The following is a 24,346-nucleotide window of genomic DNA, read 5'->3' on the forward strand; positions in this document are numbered from 1 at the left end:
CCAGAGTTGTGTGAATTTGGTGCACTGTTCCCCTTGACATGCATTGAGAGACTTAGTTGTAGACACAAAACCAAGAGAAATGACCTTGTTTTGATTCTGCTGTACAAAGTCACCATTTGAGACACAAATGTTTCATTTTATTCAGTAAGTGTGAAAGCAGAATTCTCCCATTCCAGAACAGGTCCCCAGTACAACAGACACAATGAGTGCCTCCATCAGAAATAAATTTGACCTTTCCCTGAAATCTCCCTTTGGAGAACCAGCCTTGCTTTTCTCCCAGAATTCAGTTCAGTTCTCGCCCATGTTGACGCTCAGATGGTGATGTTTTGGTTGGGTGAGAGTGCCAAGGCATGTGGATCCATGATGGTCAAACAAGGAGAGGGACAGAACGGCTATGGTGTGACAGAATGGGCTCAGAGGGCTGAATGGACGCCTCCTTTTATTTTTCCACCTTTTGTACCTGAGCAAGTGAGGAACCACCTCACATCCCAGAATGGCCAAATGTGGTAGTTCATATGTGACAAGGAATGAAACATTGCACACAGCAATGAGATTCCTCACCCTACACACAACAGTCAGTGGGTATCAGTTAAAACAAGAATGAATCAACAACGTGATAATGTCCAAGCTGATTGTGCTATGGAACAAGGCCAATCCCAGAATGAAAACTGAATTGATAGATCATCTTGAAACATAAAACATAGGGACGTGGGTATTCCATTAATCCCATCAATTCATTGTCAACCCCATTTGATATAATCATGGCTGATTATCCAACTCACTCCCCTGTTCCTGCTTTCTCCTCATACCCTTAGATCCCTTTAGCTTTCAGAACTGTATCTGACTCCATCTTGAAAACATTGATTGTTTTGCCCTCAACAGTTTGCAAAGGTAAACAATTCCAAAGGCTCACCACGCTGTGGTTGAAGGCATTTCTCCTGGTCTCAGCCCTAAATGGTTTACCCCATACCTTTAGACTGTGACCCCTGGTTCTGGAATCATTAATTTTGGGGTTCATTAATTTCGTGGTTTGTCAATAGGACACAGCCACACAAAGCATCATAGACTTTGTTGACAGCAGCAGGTTATTGGGTGAAAGACAGAAAAAATAGCAAACACCTCTATCACACAGAAGGCATTTTTTCATGAGCTTAACAATCAAAATATTCAACATTTCTTTCAACACTGTCCATTACTGGAGACTCATGCAAAGAGAAATCACACACCTCTGATACCGCTTTCAGTTTCTCATTGACTCGTTCCTTCTGGAATCTTTCTCGTTGCCCGTAGAGACACGTTCACAACTGATTTTTATCATCGTGAAATAGTATTTTCACACAGATATGGGGTTCTACAGTTTCCCACAAAGTGATGGGCATTTTTTTCACCCAATCTCTCAGGTATCTCCACAAACGGTTTTCGGGATTGAAGGTTCTACAGATACAGAGAATGTTGGAAATGTTGGAGAGGGTTACCGCGATAGGGACGGGATAGGGTCTGGAGGGGTTTACCAAGATAGAGAGCGGTTACTGAGATAGGGAGGGGTATAGGGGCTGGAGGGAGTTACCGAGATAGGGACGGGATAGGGTCTGGAGGGGTTTACCAAGATAGAGAGCGGTTACTGAGATAGGGAGGGGTATAGGGGCTGGAGGGTGTTACCGAGATAGGGACGGGATAGGGTCTGGAGGGGTTTACCAAGATAGAGAGCGGTTACTGAGATAGGGAGGGGTATAGGGGCTGGAGGGAGTTACCGAGATAGGGACGGGATAGGGTCTGGAGGGGTTTACCAAGATAGAGAGCGGTTACTGAGATAGGGAGGGGTATAGGGGCTGGAGGGTGTTACCGAGATAGGGACGGGATAGGGTCTGGAGGGGTTTACCAAGATAGAGAGCGGTTACTGAGATAGGGAGGGGTATAGGGGCTGGAGGGAGTTACCGAGATAGGGACGGGATAGGGTCTGGAGGGGTTTACCAAGATAGAGAGCGGTTACTGAGATAGGGAGGGGTATAGGGGCTGGAGGGAGTTACCGAGATAGGGAGGGGATAGGGTCTGGAGGGGTTTACCAAGATAGAGAGCGGTTACTGAGATAGGGAGGGGTATAGGGGCTGGAGGGTGTTACCGAGATAGGGACGGGATAGGGTCTGGAGGGGTTTACCAAGATAGAGAGCGGTTACTGAGATAGGGAGGGGTATAGGGGCTGGAGGGAGTTACCGAGATAGGGACGGGATAGGGTCTGGAGGGGTTTACCAAGATAGAGAGCGGTTACTGAGATAGGGAGGGGTATAGGGGCTGGAGGGAGTTACCGAGATAGGGACGGGATAGGGTCTGGAGGGGTTTACCAAGATAGAGAGCGGTTACTGAGATAGGGAGGGGTATAGGGGCTGGAGGGTGTTACCGAGATAGGGACGGGATAGGGTCTGGAGGGGTTTACCAAGATAGAGAGCGGTTACTGAGATAGGGAGGGGTATAGGGGCTGGAGGGGGTTACCGAGGTAGGGACGGGATAGGGTCTGGAGGGGTTTACCAAGATAGAGAGCGGTTACTGAGATAGCGAGGTGTATAGGGGCTGTAGGGGGTTACCGAGATAGGGACGGGATAGGGTCTGGAGGGGTTTACCAAGATAGAGAGCGGTTACTGAGATAGGGAGGGGTATAGGGGCTGGAGGGGGTTACCGAGATAGGGACGGGATAGGGTCTGGAGGGGTTTACCAAGATAGAGAGCGGTTACTGAGATAGGGAGGGGTATAGGGGCTGGAGGGAGTTACCGAGATAGGGACGGGATAGGGTCTGGAGGGGTTTACCAAGATAGAGAGCGGTTACTGAGATAGGGAGGGGTATAGGGGCTGGAGGGAGTTAGCGAGATAGGGACGGGACAGGGTCTGGAGGGGTTTACCAAGATAGAGAGCGGTTACTGAGATAGGGAGGGGTATAGGGGCTGGAGGGGGTTACCGAGATAGGGACGGGACAGGGTCTGGAGGGGTTTACCAAGATAGAGAGCGGTTACTGAGATAGGGAGGGGTATAGGGGCTGGAGGGGGTTACCGAGATAGGGACGGGATAGGGTCTGGAGGGGTTTACCAAGATAGAGAGCGGTTACTGAGATAGGGAGGGGTATAGGGGCTGGAGGGTGTTACCGAGATAGGGACGGGATAGGGTCTGGAGGGGTTTACCAAGATAGAGAGCGGTTACTGAGATAGGGAGGGGTATAGGGGCTGGAGGGAGTTACCGAGATAGGGACGGGATAGGGTCTGGAGGGGTTTACCAAGATAGAGAGCGGTTACTGAGATAGGGAGGGGTATAGGGGCTGGAGGGAGTTACCGAGATAGGGACGGGATAGGGTCTGGAGGGGTTTACCAAGATAGAGAGCGGTTACTGAGATAGGGAGGGGTATAGGGGCTGGAGGGTGTTACCGAGATAGGGACGGGATAGGGTCTGGAGGGGTTTACCAAGATAGAGAGCGGTTACTGAGATAGGGAGGGGTATAGGGGCTGGAGGGGGTTACCGAGGTAGGGACGGGATAGGGTCTGGAGGGGTTTACCAAGATAGAGAGCGGTTACTGAGATAGCGAGGTGTATAGGGGCTGTAGGGGGTTACCGAGATAGGGACGGGATAGGGTCTGGAGGGGTTTACCAAGATAGAGAGCGGTTACTGAGATAGGGAGGGGTATAGGGGCTGGAGGGGGTTACCGAGATAGGGACGGGATAGGGTCTGGAGGGGTTTACCAAGATAGAGAGCGGTTACTGAGATAGGGAGGGGTATAGGGGCTGGAGGGAGTTACCGAGATAGGGACGGGATAGGGTCTGGAGGGGTTTACCAAGATAGAGAGCGGTTACTGAGATAGGGAGGGGTATAGGGGCTGGAGGGAGTTAGCGAGATAGGGACGGGACAGGGTCTGGAGGGGTTTACCAAGATAGAGAGCGGTTACTGAGATAGGGAGGGGTATAGGGGCTGGAGGGAGTTAGCGAGATAGGGACGGGACAGGGTCTGGAGGGGTTTACCAAGATAGAGAGCGGTTACTGAGATAGGGAGGGGTATAGGGGCTGGAGGGGGTTACCGAGATAGGGACGGGACAGGGTCTGGAGGGGTTTACCAAGATAGAGAGCGGTTACTGAGATAGGGAGGGGTATAGGGGCTGGAGGGGGTTACCGAGATAGGGACGGGATAGGGTCTGGAGCGGTTTACCAAGATAGAGAGCGGTTACTGAGATAGGGAGGGGTATAGGGGCTGGAGGGGGTTACCGAGATAGGGACGGGATAGGGTCTGGAGGGGTTAACCAAGATAGAGAACGGTTACTGAGATAGGGAGGGGTATAGGGGCTGGAGGGAGTTACCGAGATAGGGACGGGATAGGGTCTGGAGGGGTTTACCAAGATAGAGAGCGGTTACTGAGATAGGGAGGGGTATAGGGGCTGGAGGGGGTTACCGAGATAGGGACGGGATAGGGTCTGGAGGGGTTTACCAAGATAGAGAGCGGTTACTGAGATAGGGAGGGGTGGAGGGAGGGGTGTAGGGGCTGGAGGAGGGTACAGAGATAGGGAGGGGATAGGGTCTGGAGGGGTTTACCAAGATAGACAGCGGTTACTGAGATAGGGAGGGGTGTAGGGGCTGGAGGAGGGTACAGAGATAGGGAGGGGATAGGGTCTGGAGGAGTTTACCAAGATAGACAGCGGTTACTGAGATAGGGAGGGGTGTAGGGGCTGGAGGAGGGTACAGAGATAGGGAGTGGATAGGGTCTGGAGGGGTTTACCAAGATAGAGAGCGGTTACTGAGATAGGGAGGGGTATAGGGGCTGGAGGGGTTTACCGAGATAGGGACGGGATAGGGTCTGGAGAGGTTTACCAAGATAGAGAGCGGTTACTGAGATGGGGAGGGGTATAGGGGCTGGAGGGAGTTACTGAGATAGGGACGGGATAGGGTCTGGAGGGGTTTACCAAGATAGAGAGCGGTTACTGAGATAGGGAGGGGTATAGGGGCTGGAGGGTGTTACCGAGATAGGGACGGGATAGGGTCTGGAGGGGTTTACCAAGATAGAGAGCGGTTACTGAGATAGGGAGGGGTATAGGGGCTGGAGGGGGTTACCGAGATAGGGACGGGATAGGGTCTGGAGGGGTTTACCAAGATAGAGAGCGGTTACTTAGATGGGGAGGGGTATAGGGGCTGGAGGGGGTTACCGAGATAGGGACGGGATAGGATCTGGAGGGGTTTACCAAGACAGAGAGCGGTTACTGAGATGGGGAGGGGTATAGGGGCTGGAGGGGGTTACCGAGATAGGGACGGGATAGGGTCTGGAGGGGTTTACCAAGATAGAGAGCGGTTACTGAGATGGGGAGCGGTATAGGGGCTGGAGGGCGTTACCGAGATAGGGACGGGATAGGGTCTGGAGGGGTTTACCAAGATAGGGAGCGGTTACTGAGATGGGGAGGGGTATAGGGGCTGGAGGGGGTTACCGAGAAAGGGACGGGATAGGGTCTGGAGGGGTTTACCAAGATAGGGAACGGTTACTGAGATGGGGAGGGGTATAGGGGCTGGAGGGGGTTACCGAGATAGGGACGGGATAGGGTCTGGAGGGGTTTACCAAGACAGAGAGCGGTTACTGAGATAGGGAGGGGTATAGGGGCTGGAGGGGGTTATTGAGATAGGGAGGGGGTGTAGGGGCTGGAGGAGGTTAAGAGATAGGGAGGGGGTATAGGGGCTGGAGGGGGTTACTGAGATAGTGAGGGGGTGTAGGGGCTGGAGGGGTTTACTGAGATTGGGAGGGAGTGTAGGGGCTAGAGGGGGTTACAGTGATAGGGAGGGGTATAGGGGCTAGAGGGGGTTACAGAGATAGGGAGGTGTATAAGGGCTAGAGGGGGTTACTGAGATAGGGAGGGGTGTAGGGGCTGGAGAGGGTAACAGAGATAGGGAGGGGGTGTAGATCTGGAGGGGGTTACAGAGATAGGGAGGGGTTGTAGGGGCTGGAGGAGGTTACAGGGATAAGGAGGGGTGTAGGGGCTGGAGGGGGTTACAGAGATAGAGAGGGGGTGTAGGGGCTGGAGGGGGTTACAGAGATAAGGAGGGGTGTAGGGGCTGGAGGGGGTTACTGAGATAGGGAGGGGTGTAGGGGCTGGAGAGGGTTACAGAGATAGGGACAGGATGTAGGTCTGGAGGGGGTTACAGAGATAGGGAGGGGGTGTGGGTGTTGGAGGGGGTTACAGAGATAGGGAGGGGATGTGGGTGCTTGAGGGGGTACAAAGATAGGGAGGGGGTGTAGGGGCTGGAGGGGGTTACAGAGATTGGGAGGAGTGCCGGGGCTGGAGGGGGTTACAGAGAATGGCAGTGGTATTGGTGCTGGAGGAAGTTACAGTGATAGGGAGGGGGTGTAGACACAGGATGATATGACAGAGATAGGGAGGGGGTGGTGGGACTGGAGGAGATGACAGAGATAGGGAGGGATGTAGCGATCGCATCAGGTGACAGAGATAGGTGGGTACAGCGACTGAATGAGGTTACAAAGATAGGGAGGGGTATTGGTGCTGGAGGAGGTTACAGTGGTAGGGAGGGGGTGTAGACACAGGATGATATGACAGAGATAGGGAGGGGGTGTAGGGACTGGAGGAGATGACAGAGATAGGGAGGGATGTAGCGATTGCATCAGGTGACAGAGATAGGTGGGTACAGCGACTGAATGAGGTTACAAAGATAGGGAGGGGTATTGGTGCTGGATGAGGTTACAGAGGTAGGGAGGGGTATTGGTGCTGGATGAGGTTACAGAGATAGGGAGGGGTATTGGTGCTGGATGAGGTTACAGAGATAGGGAGGGGTATTGGTGCTGGATGAGGTTACAGAGATAGGGAGGGGTATTGGTGCTGGATGAGGTTACAGAGATAGGGAGGGGTATTGGTGCTGGATGAGGTTACAGAGATAGGGAGGGGTATTGGTGCTGGATGAGGTTACAGAGATAGGGAGAGGTATTGGTACTGGATGAGGTTACAGAGGTAGGGAGGGGTATTGGTGCTGGATGAGGTTACAGAGATAGGGAGGGGTATTGGTGCTGGATGAGGTTACAGAGATAGGGAGGTGTATTGGTGCTGGATGAGGTTACAGAGGTCGAGAGGGGTATCGGTGCTGGATGAGGTTACAGAGATAGGGAGGGGTATTGGTGCTGGATGAGGTTACAGAGGTCGAGAGAGGTATTGGTGCTGGATGAGGTTACAGAGATAGGGAGGGGGTCTGGAGAAGGTTATATTGATAGGGAGGGGGTCTGGAGGAGGTTACAGAGAAAATGTGGAGGTTGGTTATCTGTACTCTGCTATCCAACTCAGTCCCCTGTTCCAGGTTTCTCCCTAAACCCTGTGATCCATTAGTCCTGATAGGGACATTGAATATTGAGCAGGAGGAGAGTGATGTGTTTCATCCTGAATCAGTTTGCAATCCCATGCTGCATTTCATTGTCCATTGAGACTGGGGAAAGTCACACGATATTGATGTTCTGTTACAACATGGAGACAGACAGACGGATTAAATCATCCTCCCTCCCTCTGTATTCACAACACAGTAAAGTTAAATCATTCATAGACCCTCAAAATTGACACAATACTTCCTAAACAGCCTGTTAAATAGCTGGTTCAGACTCTGTGAATAATCAATTCAAGACACTGGTTTGTATGGTAAATATGGTGGGTGGCACGGTGGCACAGTGGGTTAGCCCTGCTGCTTCATAGCACCAGAGACCCAGGTTCCATTCCTGTCTCGGGTGACTGTCTGTGTGGAGTTTGTATGTTTTCCCTGCGTCTGCGTGGGTTTCCTCTGGGTGCTCCGGTTTCCTCCCACAGTCCAAAGATGTGCAGGTCAGGTGAATTGGCCATGCTAAATTGCCCATAGTGTTAGGTGAAGGAGTAAATGTAGGGGAATGGGTCTGGATGGGTCGCTCTTCAGAGGGTTGATGTGGACTTGTTGGGCCAAAGGGCCTGTTTCCACACTGTAAGTAATCTAATCTAAAGGGCTTAACAATTTATTAACAAAGGAGTAATTTTAACAGAGTAAATCTAACCAGCAAAGTATTCCCATTGGTCTACACTTTACACTCCATTAGCTTTGATTTCAGTCTCATTCACACAGTAGACAGACAGATAAACAAACACAGTTCAGGGACACATTAAAGTATATAAGAAAACTGACCAGATTATTTCAGCGGTTTATAGGATGGTTCATGGGCAGGGATGAATTTTCCTTTGCTGATTTTCTGAAGATGTGGATGAGAGCCACTTTACAGTTCACTCAGATAAAGGCAGTCATACTTATAATTTAGTTTTCTGTTCTCGAAAGCTTCCAAGAGCTGAGAAGGGAAGTTAGGTTTGAAGATTTCAAATCTGTATGCTGCAGCATTAATAGCCACACAAACAGGAAACACAGTCCAAACGCAATCCAATCTGTGACCTCTCCCTGACAGGCTGACCCCATCCTCCCCGATATCCCAGTTACCATTCAACATTTATCACCTTCCTGAGGTAAGGACTTTTCCAGACTTGCTGGAACCCATTCCCAGAGACTGACCTCATTAATAACCAACTGCTGTTATCTATTTCACAAAGATGGCAGTTAGGGGCTGTACCTTCAGTTGGAAAGATAATGTGAAAGTAGGTGAATTGTGGAGAGTGTAAAATCAAAGGATTGAGTTAACAATTTAAATGGAAGGTGATTAAAACATTATTAAAAAGTCTTGAATCAGCTATGATTCAGTACCAATGGAGGTAAGTTTTGTTTTCTGTTGTCTGTATATCAGGCACTTGGTGAATAAATGCATCTTGGGAAAGGTGCTTCATCTCTCTTAAGGGTGGAGACATGTGAAGGCACGATTATTTTTATTATTGTCCACAAACAAAAATGGGACAGAATGTTGCTCTTCTACCAAGAAAACTGAGCGGTAAAACTGATTCAATTTGAGAACAATTAGTGGGTCAAATTGACAGTTTTATGTAAATTATTGTCTTGTTGGGGTAGCAAGAGAGTGTCTCAAAAAGAATTGTTGCGTGTGTGTGTGAGAGAGCCTGTATGTTTCGGTGTGCATGTGTGCGTGTGTGAGAGAGAGCGATAGAGCATGTGCGTGTGTGTGAGAGAGCCTGTGTGTTTCGGTGTGCGTGTGTGCATGTGTGAGAGAGAGCGATAGAGCATGTGCGTGTGTGTGAGAGAGCCTGTGTGTTTCGGTGTGCGTGTGTGCATGTGTGAGAGAGAGCGATAGAGCATGTGCGTGTGTGTGAGAGAGCCTGTGTGTTTCTGTGTGCGTGTGTGCGTGTGTGAGAGAGAGAGAGAGAGACAGAGTATGTGCGTGTGTGTGAGAGAGCCTGTGTGTTTCGGTGTGCATGTGTGCGTGTGTGAGAGAGAGCGATAGAGCATGTGCGTGTGTGTGAGAGAGCCTGTGTGTTTCTGTGTGCGTGTGTGCGTGTGTGAGAGAGAGAGAGAGAGACAGAGTATGTGCGTGTGTGTGAGAGAGAGCCTGTGTGTTTCGGTGTGCGTGTGTGCATGTGTGAGAGAGAGAGACAGAGTATGTGTGTGTGTGTGTGAGAGAGCCTGTGTGTTTCGGTGTGCATGTGTGCGTGTGTGAGAAAGAGAGACAGAGTATGTGTGTGTGTGTGAGAGAGCCTGTGTGTTTCGGTGTGCGTGTGTGCATGTGTGAGAGAGAGAGATAGAGCATGTGCGTTTGTGTGAGAGAGCCTGTGTGTTTCGGTGTGTGTATGTGCGTGTGTGAGAGAGAGAGACAGAGTATGTGCGTGTGTGTGAGAGAGCCTGTGTGTTTCGGTGTGCGTGTGTGCGTGTGTGAGAAAGAGAGACAGAGTATGTGCGTGTGTGTGAGAGAGCCTGTGTGTTTTGGTGTGTGGATGTGCGTGTGTGTGAGAGAGAGACAGAGTATGTGTGTGTGTGTGAGAACCTGTGTGTTTCGGTGTGCGTGTGTGTGTGTTTGAGAGAGAGAGACAGAGTATGTGCGTGTGTGTGCATCTGTCTGTGTGAAACAGTAAGAAAGTGTGACAGTGCGTGGATCTGTCTGTGTGTGTGTGTGCTTGTGGGTGAGAGAGAGGGTGTGTTCAGGCAAGGCACAATTTGATTGGTTCTTAATCAGCACCAGTTGTTGTGTGTTCAGGAGAGCTCAGCACATTGACAATCTCTTGTTTGTTTCCTGGGCAGGTCAGTGCAGCCAAGTGTGTGGAGAATACAGGTGTAAGGGCCAGCCTGTGAAGACAGAGCATCTCTATCACTCTCTCCTTTCTGCATGGGGAACTGAATAAAGACACCCTGGTAGCTCAGCACTCCCTCTCAGCGTTCCTCTGCTCTCCCTGAAAACCCTCTGGTAAAAGGGACAAATGGAAATCACTTCCAGGCAAACAGAAATGACAAATTTTCAAGCACTCAATGGGAGACTGAGAATTGGTGTCCCCACAACCTCGTTCACCATCAAACTTTTGTGAAGAAATCGAAAGAATCTGAAAGAGAGAAACATACCTGAACTGGAGCTATTAATTTATGTTTCCTTGATTTTATTTTACCTCCACGCATAATGTTCATACCTCCTCCATCCTTTTTGTGCATCTCTCTGTGTGAACAAAAGTCTTTGAAGAGCAAACAATAAACTTATAGTTGCAGATTGGCGATTGCACACAGGTTTTGAAATTTGTTAAAAATAATTTGATTGCAATAAATAGTTCTTTTTACGATTATGCTAAAAAGGTGTGCATATCCCTTTAACAGAAATTGGATATTTGTGCACAATTGGGCAGTGTGGTGCTTTCATCAAATGTTCACGTTCTTGAGAACTTGGTGAATAGTGGGGCTGGATTTCCAGTGCACTTCAGTTAGACCACAGCGAGAGTATTGTGTGCAGTTCTGGAATCCACATGATAGGAGGGGTGTGTTTACACTGGAGAGGGTACAGAGGGAGATTTACCAGCGTGTTGTCTGGGCTGGACAGAGTTTCAGTTATGTGGAGAAATTGGGCAGAGTGGGTTTCTTTCCTTGGAGCAGAGGTGACTGAGGGGAGACATGGTTGAGATGTGTAACTGTATGAGGGACACAGACAGGGGAAACAGGAATTAGCTTTTCCCCCTGATTGAAAGCATGGAGAACCAGGGACCTAGATTTGAGGTCGGGGCAGGTTGTTTAGATGGGATGTGAGGAAAATGTTTTCACAAAGATGGTGGTGGGAAAGTGGAACTCTCTGCCTGTCAGAGTGGTACAAGCAGAAAGCCTTCTAACATTGAAGAAGTATTTAGAAATGTACTTACAATGGCGAGATGTTCCAGGATATGGACCAAGTATTAGAAAATGTAATGAGAATAGCTCGGTGGATTTTTGGCCAGCGTCTACCCGATGAGCTGTGCTGTAGACGTCAATGACTCTCCGACTGCGCATTGAATCATATAAGTTACCGTCTGATCACTGTGAATGTCTTCAGACCCTACAAACCTGCCTCTCTCTGCAATCTCTTCCAGCCTCACCATGCTGTCCATATTTGTAACATCCTTGGCCATCTATGGCCTTTGCAGACTTGTTCCTCTAACCCTGCTACCCTTCCCCCCTACTTTTATGTTTTACTCAGCCACAGGATATGGGTGTCACTATCTGGGCCAGCGTTTATTGTTCATCATCCCTCAGGATGGGCAACAGACTGGATAGAGTGTGCTTCCATCTCTCTCTCTCTCTCTTGCTCTCTGTCTCTGTCTCTCTCTCTCTTTACCTCTCTCCTAAGCCAAGATAACTGAGTAGCTGACAGTTCTCCCTCACCTCTCCTCTGCTCTCCATGAAAACCCACTGTGGAAAGGGACAGTTGAACCCCACTTTCAGAGACCCAGAAAGGGTGAAGCCCACTGGTACAGCATATCATTCAGTCAGATGATGCAGCTAACTTTCCTCACTCGCCCTTTGTCTGTTTGTACAAGAGAATTGTGTCCGTGCTAACAATGCATGATGCAATTAATTCCCAGCATGGTTAGCGATTGGGTGGAAGGTTTCCAGATCCTTACTCTACCTGAATGATTGAGGTACTTTACCATGTCAGTCTCTCAATGCATGTGGATTAAATTTTAAAACTCCCTTCCCCGCCACTGTCCCATTCCTGTTTCCCCCTTTCCACACACATAATCCCATCCTTTATCTCCTCCTGTCATTCAGCTGAATCCACACTGTACATTCTCCAAAGGCCAGTACCATCTTCCTGAGGAGCGGTCCCTTACACAGTGATGAACTTACACAGATCAAGTGTAACCAAGGGTTTATCAAACTGAAGCCTAACTGGGTTCCCTTTCCAATCCAAACACCATTGAGAAATGTTAACACTGCGGTGACCATCTTCAATGATTCTCTATTTCTTCACCCTGATTGTCACACACGGATAGATCTATCTGTTTCCTTGGTGCAACATTGAATTTCTTGTGATGAAGGAACTGACCTTTCCGTGACTCAAGGCAGTACCCATCACTAGATCACAGAAGACATCAAATTTTCAGTTGCTCCATTCGGTGGAAAGCTGTCTTTGCTTACTTTGTGACCAACTTTAAATGCACTGCCCGTTTCCTTCATCACTTCCTTAACAACTGTTCCATGTTGTTTGGGAAGAGCTAACATTCCCATTCCGTGTCTGAATACCGAAGCAGGCAGTATCAATGGTGGTTTTCCACTTGAATTTGCATTCTTGCAAATGTCCTAAAGACTGTAAGACGAAAACTAAAACAAAGTATTTTGTTTTTCAATGCTACTTTGAGTAGAGTATCCATCATTTGTCAGGATGAATAACAGATGTATGTTTCAAACAGAAAAAAAACACAAATTGGCAGCAGATCTGTCCAGCTGTGCATATTAACTCGACTGGAACAAATTGAGCAACGTAGTGATAGGGACAAATACAAAACTGTTGCTAAATATGCCATGACATTGGATTCCATTGGATTTGGACTTATTGCACCTGGGTGTTGTGTTGAACTCGAACAGAGTGAGTTCAGGTGTGTGAAAGCTTCATGAGCTGAGCTCAGTTGAGTTCCAATGGACCTAGTTGGATAGAGATGGTTTGAGTTGGACTCCAATTGATGGAGCAGCAATGGGCTCAGTTAAAATCCATCTGATTGCTTTATTGTTTTTTTCATTGCAAAAGATTTTGACATGAATATTGTTATCTGTCTGAGATATAGAATTATATTTATTATTTTAGGACCATTTCATTTGCAAATATAATTCATGTGCTAGTTAATACTCAAAGCACAGTTAGGAACGCCCTCTCAAGAAGATAATGGGCAGCAATCTATTGTTGGCCCTAAATTCCAGAAAGCAAACCCTCCATCGATAACAATAGACTGAGCGACTGACACGTGAAACAAAACTAAACACAGAGGAAAACTGATCCAAGTGAACAAAAACACATGTTGGCAGAACACGGTTTGGAAAACAAGTTTGGAATCATTCCATCAGGGAGTGCTGTTCACAATCCTTTAGCAGTTCCACATGGAATATACCGGTGTTGTGGGAATGCACAATGTAATGTGGATGATTTTGAAGAGAGTGTTTAATAGACTGGAACAGACACCAGCCGTCACACACGGTGTTTACGATCATGTATAAAGGAGTGTTGATTCTTATCCCAGGAGCTCAGTCCAGACTCCAAGCCCTGCGCGAGAGTTAATGAATGAGATCACCCAACATTAACAATGCAAGGACCAATAATTCTGCAGGTCTTATTCGCTTTCTTCCATTTCTTTGCAATTGTCTGTGTTCCAGGTGAGGAGATCTTCCCCGTTACTGAATGTGGTGTTTATAGTTCTGTCTGTGTTTTATGGTGAGATATTTGATGGATTAGTTTGGAAGTGGGATGTGGATGGACTGCTTGAAGGGGTGACCTTGGGGACGCTGCAGTGCTATTTAATGGAATGTTACCAGGAATGAAAATCTTCGGTTGTATGGAGAGTGGAAAGAGGCTGCGCAATATCCTTGGAACTGGAGGTGACGGGGAGTGGGGTTGGAGGTGGGGGTACTGGGCATGGGCAGAATAAAAACAGGAGAAAACTCCCCTGGAGCCTGCTTGACCGATAAAGCGGATCATATCAGGTCCAACATTCCTCATGTTCTTCTCGTTCCCCATTACAGTTCGTTCACCAACTGACAAAAGAATCTATTGACACAGCCTTAAACATGCACAAGGACTCTTACCCCTCACAGTCCTGTCAGTAGCAAACAATTCAAAAGGCTCACACCCCTCAAAGAGAAGATAATACTCCCCATCTGAGTCTTAAACTTTCACCCATTTATGCTTAGACTGTACCCCCGGTCCTAGACTCCCCCATCAGAGGAAACATCATCTCAGGTAGAGTACATATAAAGTGTGGGAGATACTAGAATGATGAGGTAGAAAGTTCCCTCTCAGGACCAGAGGTATGAGTTGAATGGGATCCCTCTATGTTCTATCATTCTATCAGTCTATGCATCCCCACGGAATGCAGGACACTTGTGTAATTTATAACATTGCAGGAGTGAACAATGGAATCCAATTCTGACAGAAGGAATTTGCCTTTGTGGTAAGCCCTACATGTGCTGGTGTCAATGATGTAAAGCTAACTGGCCAACCTGCAGACTGGATGGGATTGTTAGATAGAATACAATGGGCAAGAGGAACAAATGAGCTTTGAGGGAACACTGTTTCATGGTAGTGAGTGGTTAGAGACTGGGATGTACTGCTGAAGGGAATGGGAGGGAGGGATTCATTCCAGGCACCCTAGGTGGAATTTTGTTTTCATTCTGGAGTGGAAGAATGTGCAGGACTATGGGAACAGCAGTGTGTACCATCGACAAGATGCAATCACGAAATATCCCCAAGGCTCCTTCGACAGCACTTTCCAAAGACATGATGAAGGACTAGGTCTGCAGATACATGGGAACACCACCCCCTGCAAGTTCCCCTCCGAGACACTCATCATCCTGACTTGGAAGCTTCACGTTGTTCGTTCAGTGTGGCTGGGTCAGAATCCTGGAATTCCCTCCCCCAGGGATATTGTGGGTCTACCCACAGCACATGGACTGCAGCAGTTCAAGAAGGCAGCTCACCCCCCCCCACCTTTTCAAGGGGGCAACTAGGGATGAGTAAGTCTACCTGGAACAAACAGCTACACCCTTAAGTCAAGACTGAACAAAAAAAACAAACTCAATTTCCGGTTGTATCATCAATTCAATACCCAGCCATAGCTTTAGTCATTTACTCTGGGTGTGAATTCCAACACCTCACAGGAATTTTCTAGGAGGTCAATTCAACTCCTGTCTGTTCTCAGTCATGAATAAATTGACTAGTGTCTGTAGTCATTCACTCTGGTCGCATTTATCTCATTGTACAAGGGAGAGTTCTGTGTGGAACCACTTTGAATGAGGCAATCTTGTAATTAGCTCTCCAAATTGTGTATTATGTATTGGTGACTCCCACTTCGTTTAGCTTTTTGACCCTATTCATGAACTTTGGTTCAATGTGTGGTAAACGTTGAATCTGAAGATTCTGTGTTGAAAATGAATTCCAGAATTGTAGCACATTATTCAAACGCTGTCCTGCAAAGTAATGCTGCCAGCGTACTGGGCAGTCTGAGAGGCTGATCTTGGATGTGATTTCAAGCCAAAGGCACTTCTGCCTGCGTTATTGGATAGGAAAGATCCCAACACACTAGTAATCCTGGGTTTCCTCACTAATCTCCCTTGCTCAATCAATATCCCACACTAAGGTAGCAAGAAATATCTTGAATTAATGAGATTATTGCTTATCGGATGTTGTTCAATGTTGGGTACTCATTTCCTGAATTATAAAGTGATCTTTGCTCAAAGTGAGGAAGATAAAGTTCCATGACACATCTGGTGGTTATCCATTTGAACTCCTCCCTGTACTTGTTGTTGGAACCATCTCTCTGTGATCTGGGTGCCCACTGTGACACTGAAAATTCATGATCCCACATATGGAATAACTTTTCAATGTCTCTTGCAGCTAACCTAGTGACGATTGTGATTCTCTCTCGTGGGAGGTGTGGCATCAGCAAGAGTACTTCTCTCTATTTGATTTCCATGGCAACAGCTGATCTACTGGTCATTGTCTTCAACATTATACTTATAACACTGGCTTTCAAATATTTCCCAGTTTCCTTCTTGTTTTACACAGCAGTGTGCCGTACTAACTACATCATGGGCTATGCCACTACTGACTGCTCCGTCTGGTTGACCATCACTTTCACTATTGACCGCTTTGTGGCCATTTGTTGCCACAATCTGAAATCCAGATATTGCTCTGCCAGAACAGCAGCCTTGGTGGTGACCATTGTCTGGTCAGTGAGCATTTTGAGGAACATTCCATTTTACTTCAGATACCAATCTTTGGGCACATGGGGTGGTGTGCCCTGGGGCTGTGGCAACAGACTAGAGTTCTATATCTTGCCAGGATGGGTGGCATTTTTTTGGTTCCACCAGTTGCTGAACCCATTGATCCCCTACCTCCTGATCCTGCTGTTCAATGCTCTGACTGTCAGGCACATTGTCTTGGCAAATCGGGCACGCAAGGGTCTCCGAGCTCCCAGTAACAGGGACCAGAGAGGAGATGCAGAGATGGTCAACAGGAGGAAATCCATCATCCTGCTGTTTGTTGTCTCGGGCAGTTTTATATTGTTGTGGATGACCAAGATCAGTGTTTTCTTACTGATGAAGATTACCAACAACCATTTTTACCCGAGTTATGACCATCCTGTTATGATCGCTGATATATCTGGGACTGTGCTCTTCTACCTGAGCTCCTGTACAAACACTGCCCTTTATGCCCTGACCCAGAGTAAATTCAGAGAGGAGCTGAAGAGGGCTCTGAAATATCCCTTCACTCTCATCCGTGAATGTATCCCTACATCAAAATAAGAAAAGTGATTGAGACTGAAGCATCCCACACAGTTTATGCCCATCTCTGAGCTCTCTCCAATCTTCACCTCTCACCTGAATTCCCCTGTTATTCTCCACGTAAAGAGATGAAGAGGCGAAATTGTCTACTTGAGCCATGGGACGTGGAAAACTTCCCTCACCTCCTTTTCTCTCCTTCACAAAACATTGGGGATGCTTCTGTCCATGTCTGAGAGAGTACTCAGGGGGAAAGAAATAAAAGTGAAGAAAAATACATCTTGTGGGCATTGTGTCTTTGTTTGACTTCTATCCTTTCACAAATTTGCCATCCTAATTCGTGTGGACACAACCTGAGGAAAAATGCATGTTATGAATGTTGTGTCTTGATCTTCCTTGATTCCCTTTACAAATGTCAGATGAATTACAATCAAGCACACTCACAATATTCACCAGGAAACAAATCATTTAATGCTTAATATGATACGTTCAACATGAGACAATTCATGGAAGCTATTTCTCCCCTCAAACATTCATAATTTGTCCACATCTCTCTTTTTACTTCCATTCATTTCTCATTCTGTCCATCTGTTGGTTCTGTCATTCATTCACAATTGTGTTCATTCATTCAAGGGATATCACTGGGATTGGTTAGACCAGCAGTTATGACCCATCCCTAACTTTCCTGGGAGTAGTTCACAGTGAGGCACATTCCTGTGGGTCTGGAGCCACATGTAGGGTCAGACTGCACAGGGATGGCCGTTCTCCCTGCTCTGAAGGAGATGAGTGAACGAGAGCTTTTTGTATCTGCCAAAAACCAAGGAATGTTTCTTTTGATTGCATTGGCGAGACCAGGCAGACACTATGGCAACTGATGAATGGACACCGTGCAACAATGTCCCAGACAGGAATGTTTGCTCCCTCCTTCAGAGGTAAAGGATATTCAGCCTCTGATCTTCAGGTATGTGTTCTCCAGCGCAGCCTTCGAGGTAAACAACAACACAGAATTGCCAAGCAGAAACTGATAGCTAAGTCCTGTAACCATGCAGAAAACCTCAACTCTGATCTTGGGTTCATGTCACATTGAACATAACCCCAGCATACTGTTCTATGTCTGTAAAATCTTCCTTTTGAGATACCTGATTCGGTTCCCCACAGTGCAGAAACAGACCCTTCAGCCCAACAAGTCCGCAACGACCCACCAAAGAGTAACCCACCCAGACCCATTCCCCTGCCGCGTATATACCCCTGACTAATGCACCTAACACAATGGGCAATTCAGCATGGCCAATTCACCTGACCTGCACGTCTTTTGGATTGTGGGAGGGAACTGGAGCATCTGGAGGAAACCCGGGCAGAGAATGTGCAAACTCCAGATAGACAGTGGCCTGAGGCTAGAATCAAACCTGGGTGCTATGAGGCAGCAGTGCTAAACACTGAGCCACCATGATGCCCCCAAGGTTACGCATTACATAGAATCCTTACAGTCCTTCGCCCCAACAACTTCACAGTGACCCTCCGAAGAGAAACCCACCCAGACCCATTCCACTATATCCTATATTTACCCCTGACTGATGGCACCTAACCTATATATCCCTGAAAACTATGGGACAATTTAGCGTGGCCAATTCACCTATCCTGCACACCTTTGGACTGTGGGAGGAGACCGGAGCACCTGGAGGAAACCCATGCAGACACGGGGAGAATGTACAAACTCCACACAGGCAGTCACCCGAGGTGGGAATCGAACCCGGGTCCCTGGCGCTATAAGGCAGCATGGCAAGCCACTGAGCCACCGGGCCAGTTAATTCCAGATTTTTAGTGTTGGGAAATCTCCTTGGTGAAATTTGGATTCAGGTTCCCAGAACATTTTCTGAGTGGTTGGATGAACAGCCTGTGATAACTGCACAAGGCCATCACCTCATCCTAACTTCCCTTCTCTCCCACTCCTTTTACCTTCACTGAATCCTCCAGGTTTCTCTTCCTCTTCTTCTCTCCGTGTCTAAAGACAAAGTCGTTCATCTCTGTCCATTACAATGTGGAGGTGCCAGTGTTGGACTGGGGTGGAGAACGTTAGAATCTACACAACACCAGGTTACAGTTCAACAGGGCTATTTGACATCACAAGCTTTCGGAGCACTGATCCTTCATCAGGTGAAGAGGAGGGAAACACACAGAACACAGAATTTATAGGCAGACCGATATAAAGATCGTACACATGGTGTGAGTGGGAGTGTCGACAGGCTGCATAACAAGTCTCTGTGGGTGATCGAAAGGGACAGACATTGGGAGTAAAGTGTCAACAGCTGAGTAACAAGTGAAGGGATGGTCTAAGATCTGATTAATTAAGGCAGAGAGATAATTCCAAAAAAATCAAATATCACATTGTGCTGGAGAGCAACTAAACAGCTGGAGTAACTTGATGGGTAAAAGAGTCACATGCCAAGTGTGTATCCTAAGTAATATGCCATCTAAAACTGTACAAACTAATTCTGGTGATGGGATCATAACAAATTATCAAGGTGATGGTGTCAAAACTGGATAGTAAGGAAGATTTTACAGACACAGAACAGCACATTGGAGTCACATGTAGTGCAACATGAACCCAGGATCACAATTGAGGCCCTCTTCATAGATACAGAACTTGGCTCAAAGTTTCTGTTCAGCGATTCCGCATTATTGTGCATCTCAAAGGATGCTTACCCGAAGATGGGAGGCTGAATGTCCTTGAGCACTGAACTGTCCCCCGACTGGGAGAGAACAGTTCTGACTGGGTCATTGTTGCACTGTGTCCATTCATCCATTGTTGTCGTGTCTGCATGATCTCACAAATATACCAAGCCTCAGGGCATCATTACCTCAAGTGTATGAGGTAGACAATGCTGACAATGCGGAGACATTTCTTCAGCCAGAGAGTGGTGGGCCTGTGGAAGGAGTGCAGTGGAAGCCGGGACGCTAAATGTCTTCAAGGCCGAGATTGATAGATTCTTGTTGTCTAGAGGAATTAAGGGCTACGGGGAGAACGCTGGTAAGTGGAGCTGAAATGCACATCAGCCATGATTGAATGGCGGAGTGGACTTGATGGGCCGAATGGCCTTACTTCCACTCCTATGTCTTATGGTCTTATGGTCTTATGGCTGTGTCACATGAGTACCTGCCATGCACATGGTGGGTAGTGTTCCCAAGTGTGATAGTAGTATCCATGTCGATGATCTGACATGTTTTGCAGAGGGTGCTGTGCCAGGGTTTTGTGGTGTTTTGATCAAGGTGATCCTGAAGGCTGGGCAGTTTGCTGGGAACGATGGTCTGTTTAAGATTTGGTGGTTGTTTGAAGGTGAGAAGTGGAGGTGAAGGGCTGACCCTTGGTGAGATGTTTGTTGTCGTTAATGACGTGTTTAAGGCTGTGAGGGACATGGTGTCGTCTCTTTGCTCCAGGGAAGTACTGGACGATGAAGGGCACTCTATCACTTGAATCCATCTATGGGTAAGGATTCTCCGAGGCATGGTATATTAGCGAGACTGTGCAGGCACTACAACAACACAAGATTGGATACTACCCAACATTTGCCAATTTCTACTGAAAAATCTGAGGTAACCTTTCAGGTCCGGTGACCCTTCCTCTGCTTCCCCTCACAGATGCTGCTGGATCTGCTGAGCTTTTCCAACAGCTTCTGTTTGTGTTCCATGTTATTTCAATCATTTGGTTTGTCTCCAGCACGACCTTCTTATTAACTTGTTTGTCATTATCTCTCTGCCTCATTTAGTTGGATTATAGGGTATCCCTTCCCTCGTTTTTCAGCTGATGACACTTTCCTCACACTGTCTAACACCCTTGGTCACCTGCAGGGACTTGTGTGATCTTTTGATCTCTCTGCATCCCCTTGATCTTTCTGTCCATAAATTCTGTGTCCGTGAGCTTCACTCTCCCTTCATCTAATGAAGGGGCAGCGCTCCATAACCCTGTTGGACTATAACCTGGTGTTGTGTGACTTCTGACTTTGTCCATCCCAGTCCAACACCGTCTCCTCCACATTTCTGTTCACAGTGGTGGATTCAAAAGAGCACTTTTGTTTTGTTGGTTCATGGGTCCAAGTAGGAAAAGGTGTTGCTTTTAACAAAAGGACACTGTGTAGGAAATGGACAAGAGAACGACCATCAAAGTTGTGAGTTTTATATTCATTGTTTTCTCTTTAAAGAAGAAACTAATCCAAAAATAGAGACAGAAAGAGTCTGTGTTTGTCCGTGTGTGAGTGGATGGATATGGGCGTGTGTGTGTGTGTGTATCTGCATGAGTGTACGTGTGTGTGTGTGTGTTTGTGTGTGTGTGTGTGAGAAGTGTGCGTATGTTTGTGTGTGTGTATGTGTGCGTGTGTGTGTGTATGTGTGTGATCATTCAGTGCCATTCTGATCAGAAACACTATTTGAATTCTTTTTACAACATCCACCAGTTGTGTGTTCAGGAGAGCTCAGCAAAGTAACAATCTCTTGCTCACTCACGACAGCCCATTGTGTGGAGAATACAGGGTTCAGAACCAGCCTGCGAAGACAGAGCATGCGTATCACTTTCTGCCCTTTCTGCCTGGGGAACTGAATGAAGACACTCTGGTAGATTGGTAATCCCTCTCAGCGTTCCTCTGTTCTCTCTGAAAATCCTCTGTTAAAAAGGACAATTGGAAGTTACTTCCAGAGACACAGAAACAACACATTTTCAAACAGCGAATGGGAAATTGAGAATTGCTGTTCCGACAAACTCATGTCATCATCAAACATTTGGAAGGAATCGAAAGAATCTGAAAGAGAACAACATATCAGTCTCGGCCATCTCAACGGGAACTATTGAATAGGGTTTCCTGCTTGAAATTTGAGAACAAAACATAATATTTGTCTCTTCTCTGTTTTTGCTTGTCTGAATGGGATTACATAAAAGAGCTAACAATTAAACTTTCATTACAGGTTGGCAATTCAACACGGCAATGTTTGTCATTGGTTTAAACTGGTTTGATTATATTAAACAGTTAAATAGCAAAGAAAGCTGCAGGCCCATATTCTTTTAATACGATGTGTATAGTTGGACAATTTGTTGCTTTAAATAAACCTTCACCTTTTTGATGACTCAGTAAATAGTGGGGCTTGATTGCCAGTGCACAGTGGGATAAACTTGGTTAGATCACAGACAGCAAACTGCACATTTCCGGAGGGATGTAATTGCACTGGAGAGAGAGCAGTGGAGATCGAACAGCTCTCTCTCATCTCTCCTCTGCTCTCCCTGAAAACCCCCTGCTGAAAGGGACAGTTGGACCCCACTTTCAGAGACCCAGAAAGGGTGAATTCTGAAGCCCACTGGTACAGCGTATCATTCAGTCAGATGGTGCAGCTCAATTTTCCTCACTCGCCCTTTGTCTGTTTGTACAAGAGAATTGTGTCCGTGCTAACAATGCATGATGCAATTCATTCCCAGCATGGTTAGTGATTGGGGGGAAGGTTTCCAGATCCCCACTCTGTCTGAATGATCTACTTTATCATGGCAGTCTTTCAATGCACTTGGCTCAAATGTTAAGACTCCATTCCTCACCCACACTCCCGTTCCTGATTCCCCCTTTCCACACACATAATCCCATCCTTTATCTCCTCTTGTCATTCAGCTGAATCCACACTGTACATTCTCCAAAGGCCTGTACCATCTCCCTGAGGAGCGGTCCCTTACACCGTGATGAACTTACACAGACCATAAAACATGGGAGCAGGGATTAGGCCATTCAGCCCATCGAGTCTGCTCCACCATTCAATCATGGCTGATAGGTTTCTCAAACCCATTCTCCAGGTTTCTCCCCATGTTTTTCTTGAGTATCGAGGAGATATTCAAGAACTATCGATCTTAGTCTTATATATACACTCAATGGTCTGGCCTCCACAGCCTTCTGTGGTAATGGATTCCACAGTATCCCCAGTCTCTGGATGAAGATGTTTCTCCTTATCTCCATTGTAATTGGTTTTCCCTGTACCCGAAGTCTGTGCTCTCGGGACCTAGACTCTCCCACCCATTGGAAACATCTTCTTAGCAGCGATTCTGTACAGGCCATTCAGTATTCTGTATGTTTCAATCAGATCACCCCTCATCCTTCTAATCTCCATTCAGTGTAGTCCCAGAGTCCTCAAACGTTCCTCAGATGTTAAGCTTTTCATTCCTGGGACCATTCTCGAGAACATATTGTGATCACGTTCCAGGACCAGTACATCCTTCCTGAGATATGGGTCCCAATACTCCAAATGTGGTCTGACCAGAGCCTCATAGGGCCTCAGAGGTACATCCCAGCTTTTATATTCAAGTCCTCCCAAAATAAATGCCATCATTGCATGTGCCTTCCTAACTACTGACTCAACCTGCAAGTTGACCTTGAGAGAATCCTGAACTTGAGCTCTCAAGTCTCTTCGCACTTCAGATTTCTGAACTTTCTCCCAATTGAGAAAACAGTCCATGCCTCCATACTTCCTGCCAAAGTGCATGACCTCACACTTTCCCACCTTGTCCTCCATCTGCCACTTCTTTGCCCACTCTCCTGACCTGTCCAAATCCTTCTGCAGCCTCCCTACCTCCTCAATGCTACCTTCCCTCGACCTATCTTTATATCATCTGCAAACTTAGCCAGAATGCCCTCAGTTAGAACATAGAACATAGAACAGTACAGCACAGTACAAACCCTTCAACCCTTGATGTTGTGCCGGCCTGTTATCTTACTCTAAGATCAGACTATCCTACATGCCCTTCATTGTACTATCATCCATGTGCCTATCCAAGAGTTGCTTAAATATCCCGAATCTATCTGACTCCCCTCCCACCGCTGGCAGTGCATTCCACACACCCACCATTCTCTGTGTGAAGAACCTACCACTGACATCTCCCCTAAACCTTCTACCAATCGCCATACAATTATGCCTCTGCACAATAGACTTTTCTGTCATTGGAAAAGTATTCTGTCTACCCACTCTATGTATGCCCCTCAACATCTTGTAAACTTCTGTCAAGTCACCTCTCATCCTTCTTCACTCCAATGAGAAAAGCCCTAGCTCCCTCAACCTTTTTTCATAAGACATGCCCTCCAGTCCAGGCAGCTTCCTGGGAAATCTCCTCTGCACCCTCTCTAAAGCTTCCACATCTTTCCATATAATGAGGCAACCAGAACTGAACACAATATTTCAAGTGTGGTCTAACCAGGGCTCTATAGAGCTGCAGCATAACCTCACGCCTCTTAAACTCAATCTCCCTGCTAACAAAAGCCAACACATCATACGCCTTCTTAACAAACCAATCAATTTGGGTGGCAACTTTGAGGGATCTATGGACAGATGTACCAGAACTGATCCCTGTGGAACACCACTGCTCACCGAGCTCCAATGTGAATACTTTCCATCTACTAGCTCACTCTGTCTTCTGTGGGCCAACCAATTCTGTATCCAGACCGACAGGTTTCCTTGTATCCCATGCCTCCGTACTT

At 47.2% G+C, this 24,346-nt stretch overlaps 1 protein-coding gene across 1 annotated transcript; it reads left to right on the plus strand.

The window, feature by feature from the left end:
• Positions 1-16,043: 16,043 nt before the first annotated feature.
• On the plus strand, positions 16,044-16,877 carry LOC148139405 (galanin receptor 2a-like). Its single transcript, XM_087980934.1, has one exon. It carries the CDS (start codon positions 16,044-16,046, stop codon positions 16,875-16,877), a length of 834 nt encoding a protein of 277 aa, XP_087837060.1.
• Positions 16,878-24,346: the final 7,469 nt, after the last annotated feature.

The sequence above is a fragment of the Chiloscyllium plagiosum genome, unplaced genomic scaffold (genome assembly GCF_037043375.1).
Source record: "Chiloscyllium plagiosum isolate Xiang-an unplaced genomic scaffold, Cpla_swu_hap1 HiC_scaffold_38, whole genome shotgun sequence".
NCBI lineage: Eukaryota > Metazoa > Chordata > Chondrichthyes > Orectolobiformes > Hemiscylliidae > Chiloscyllium > Chiloscyllium plagiosum.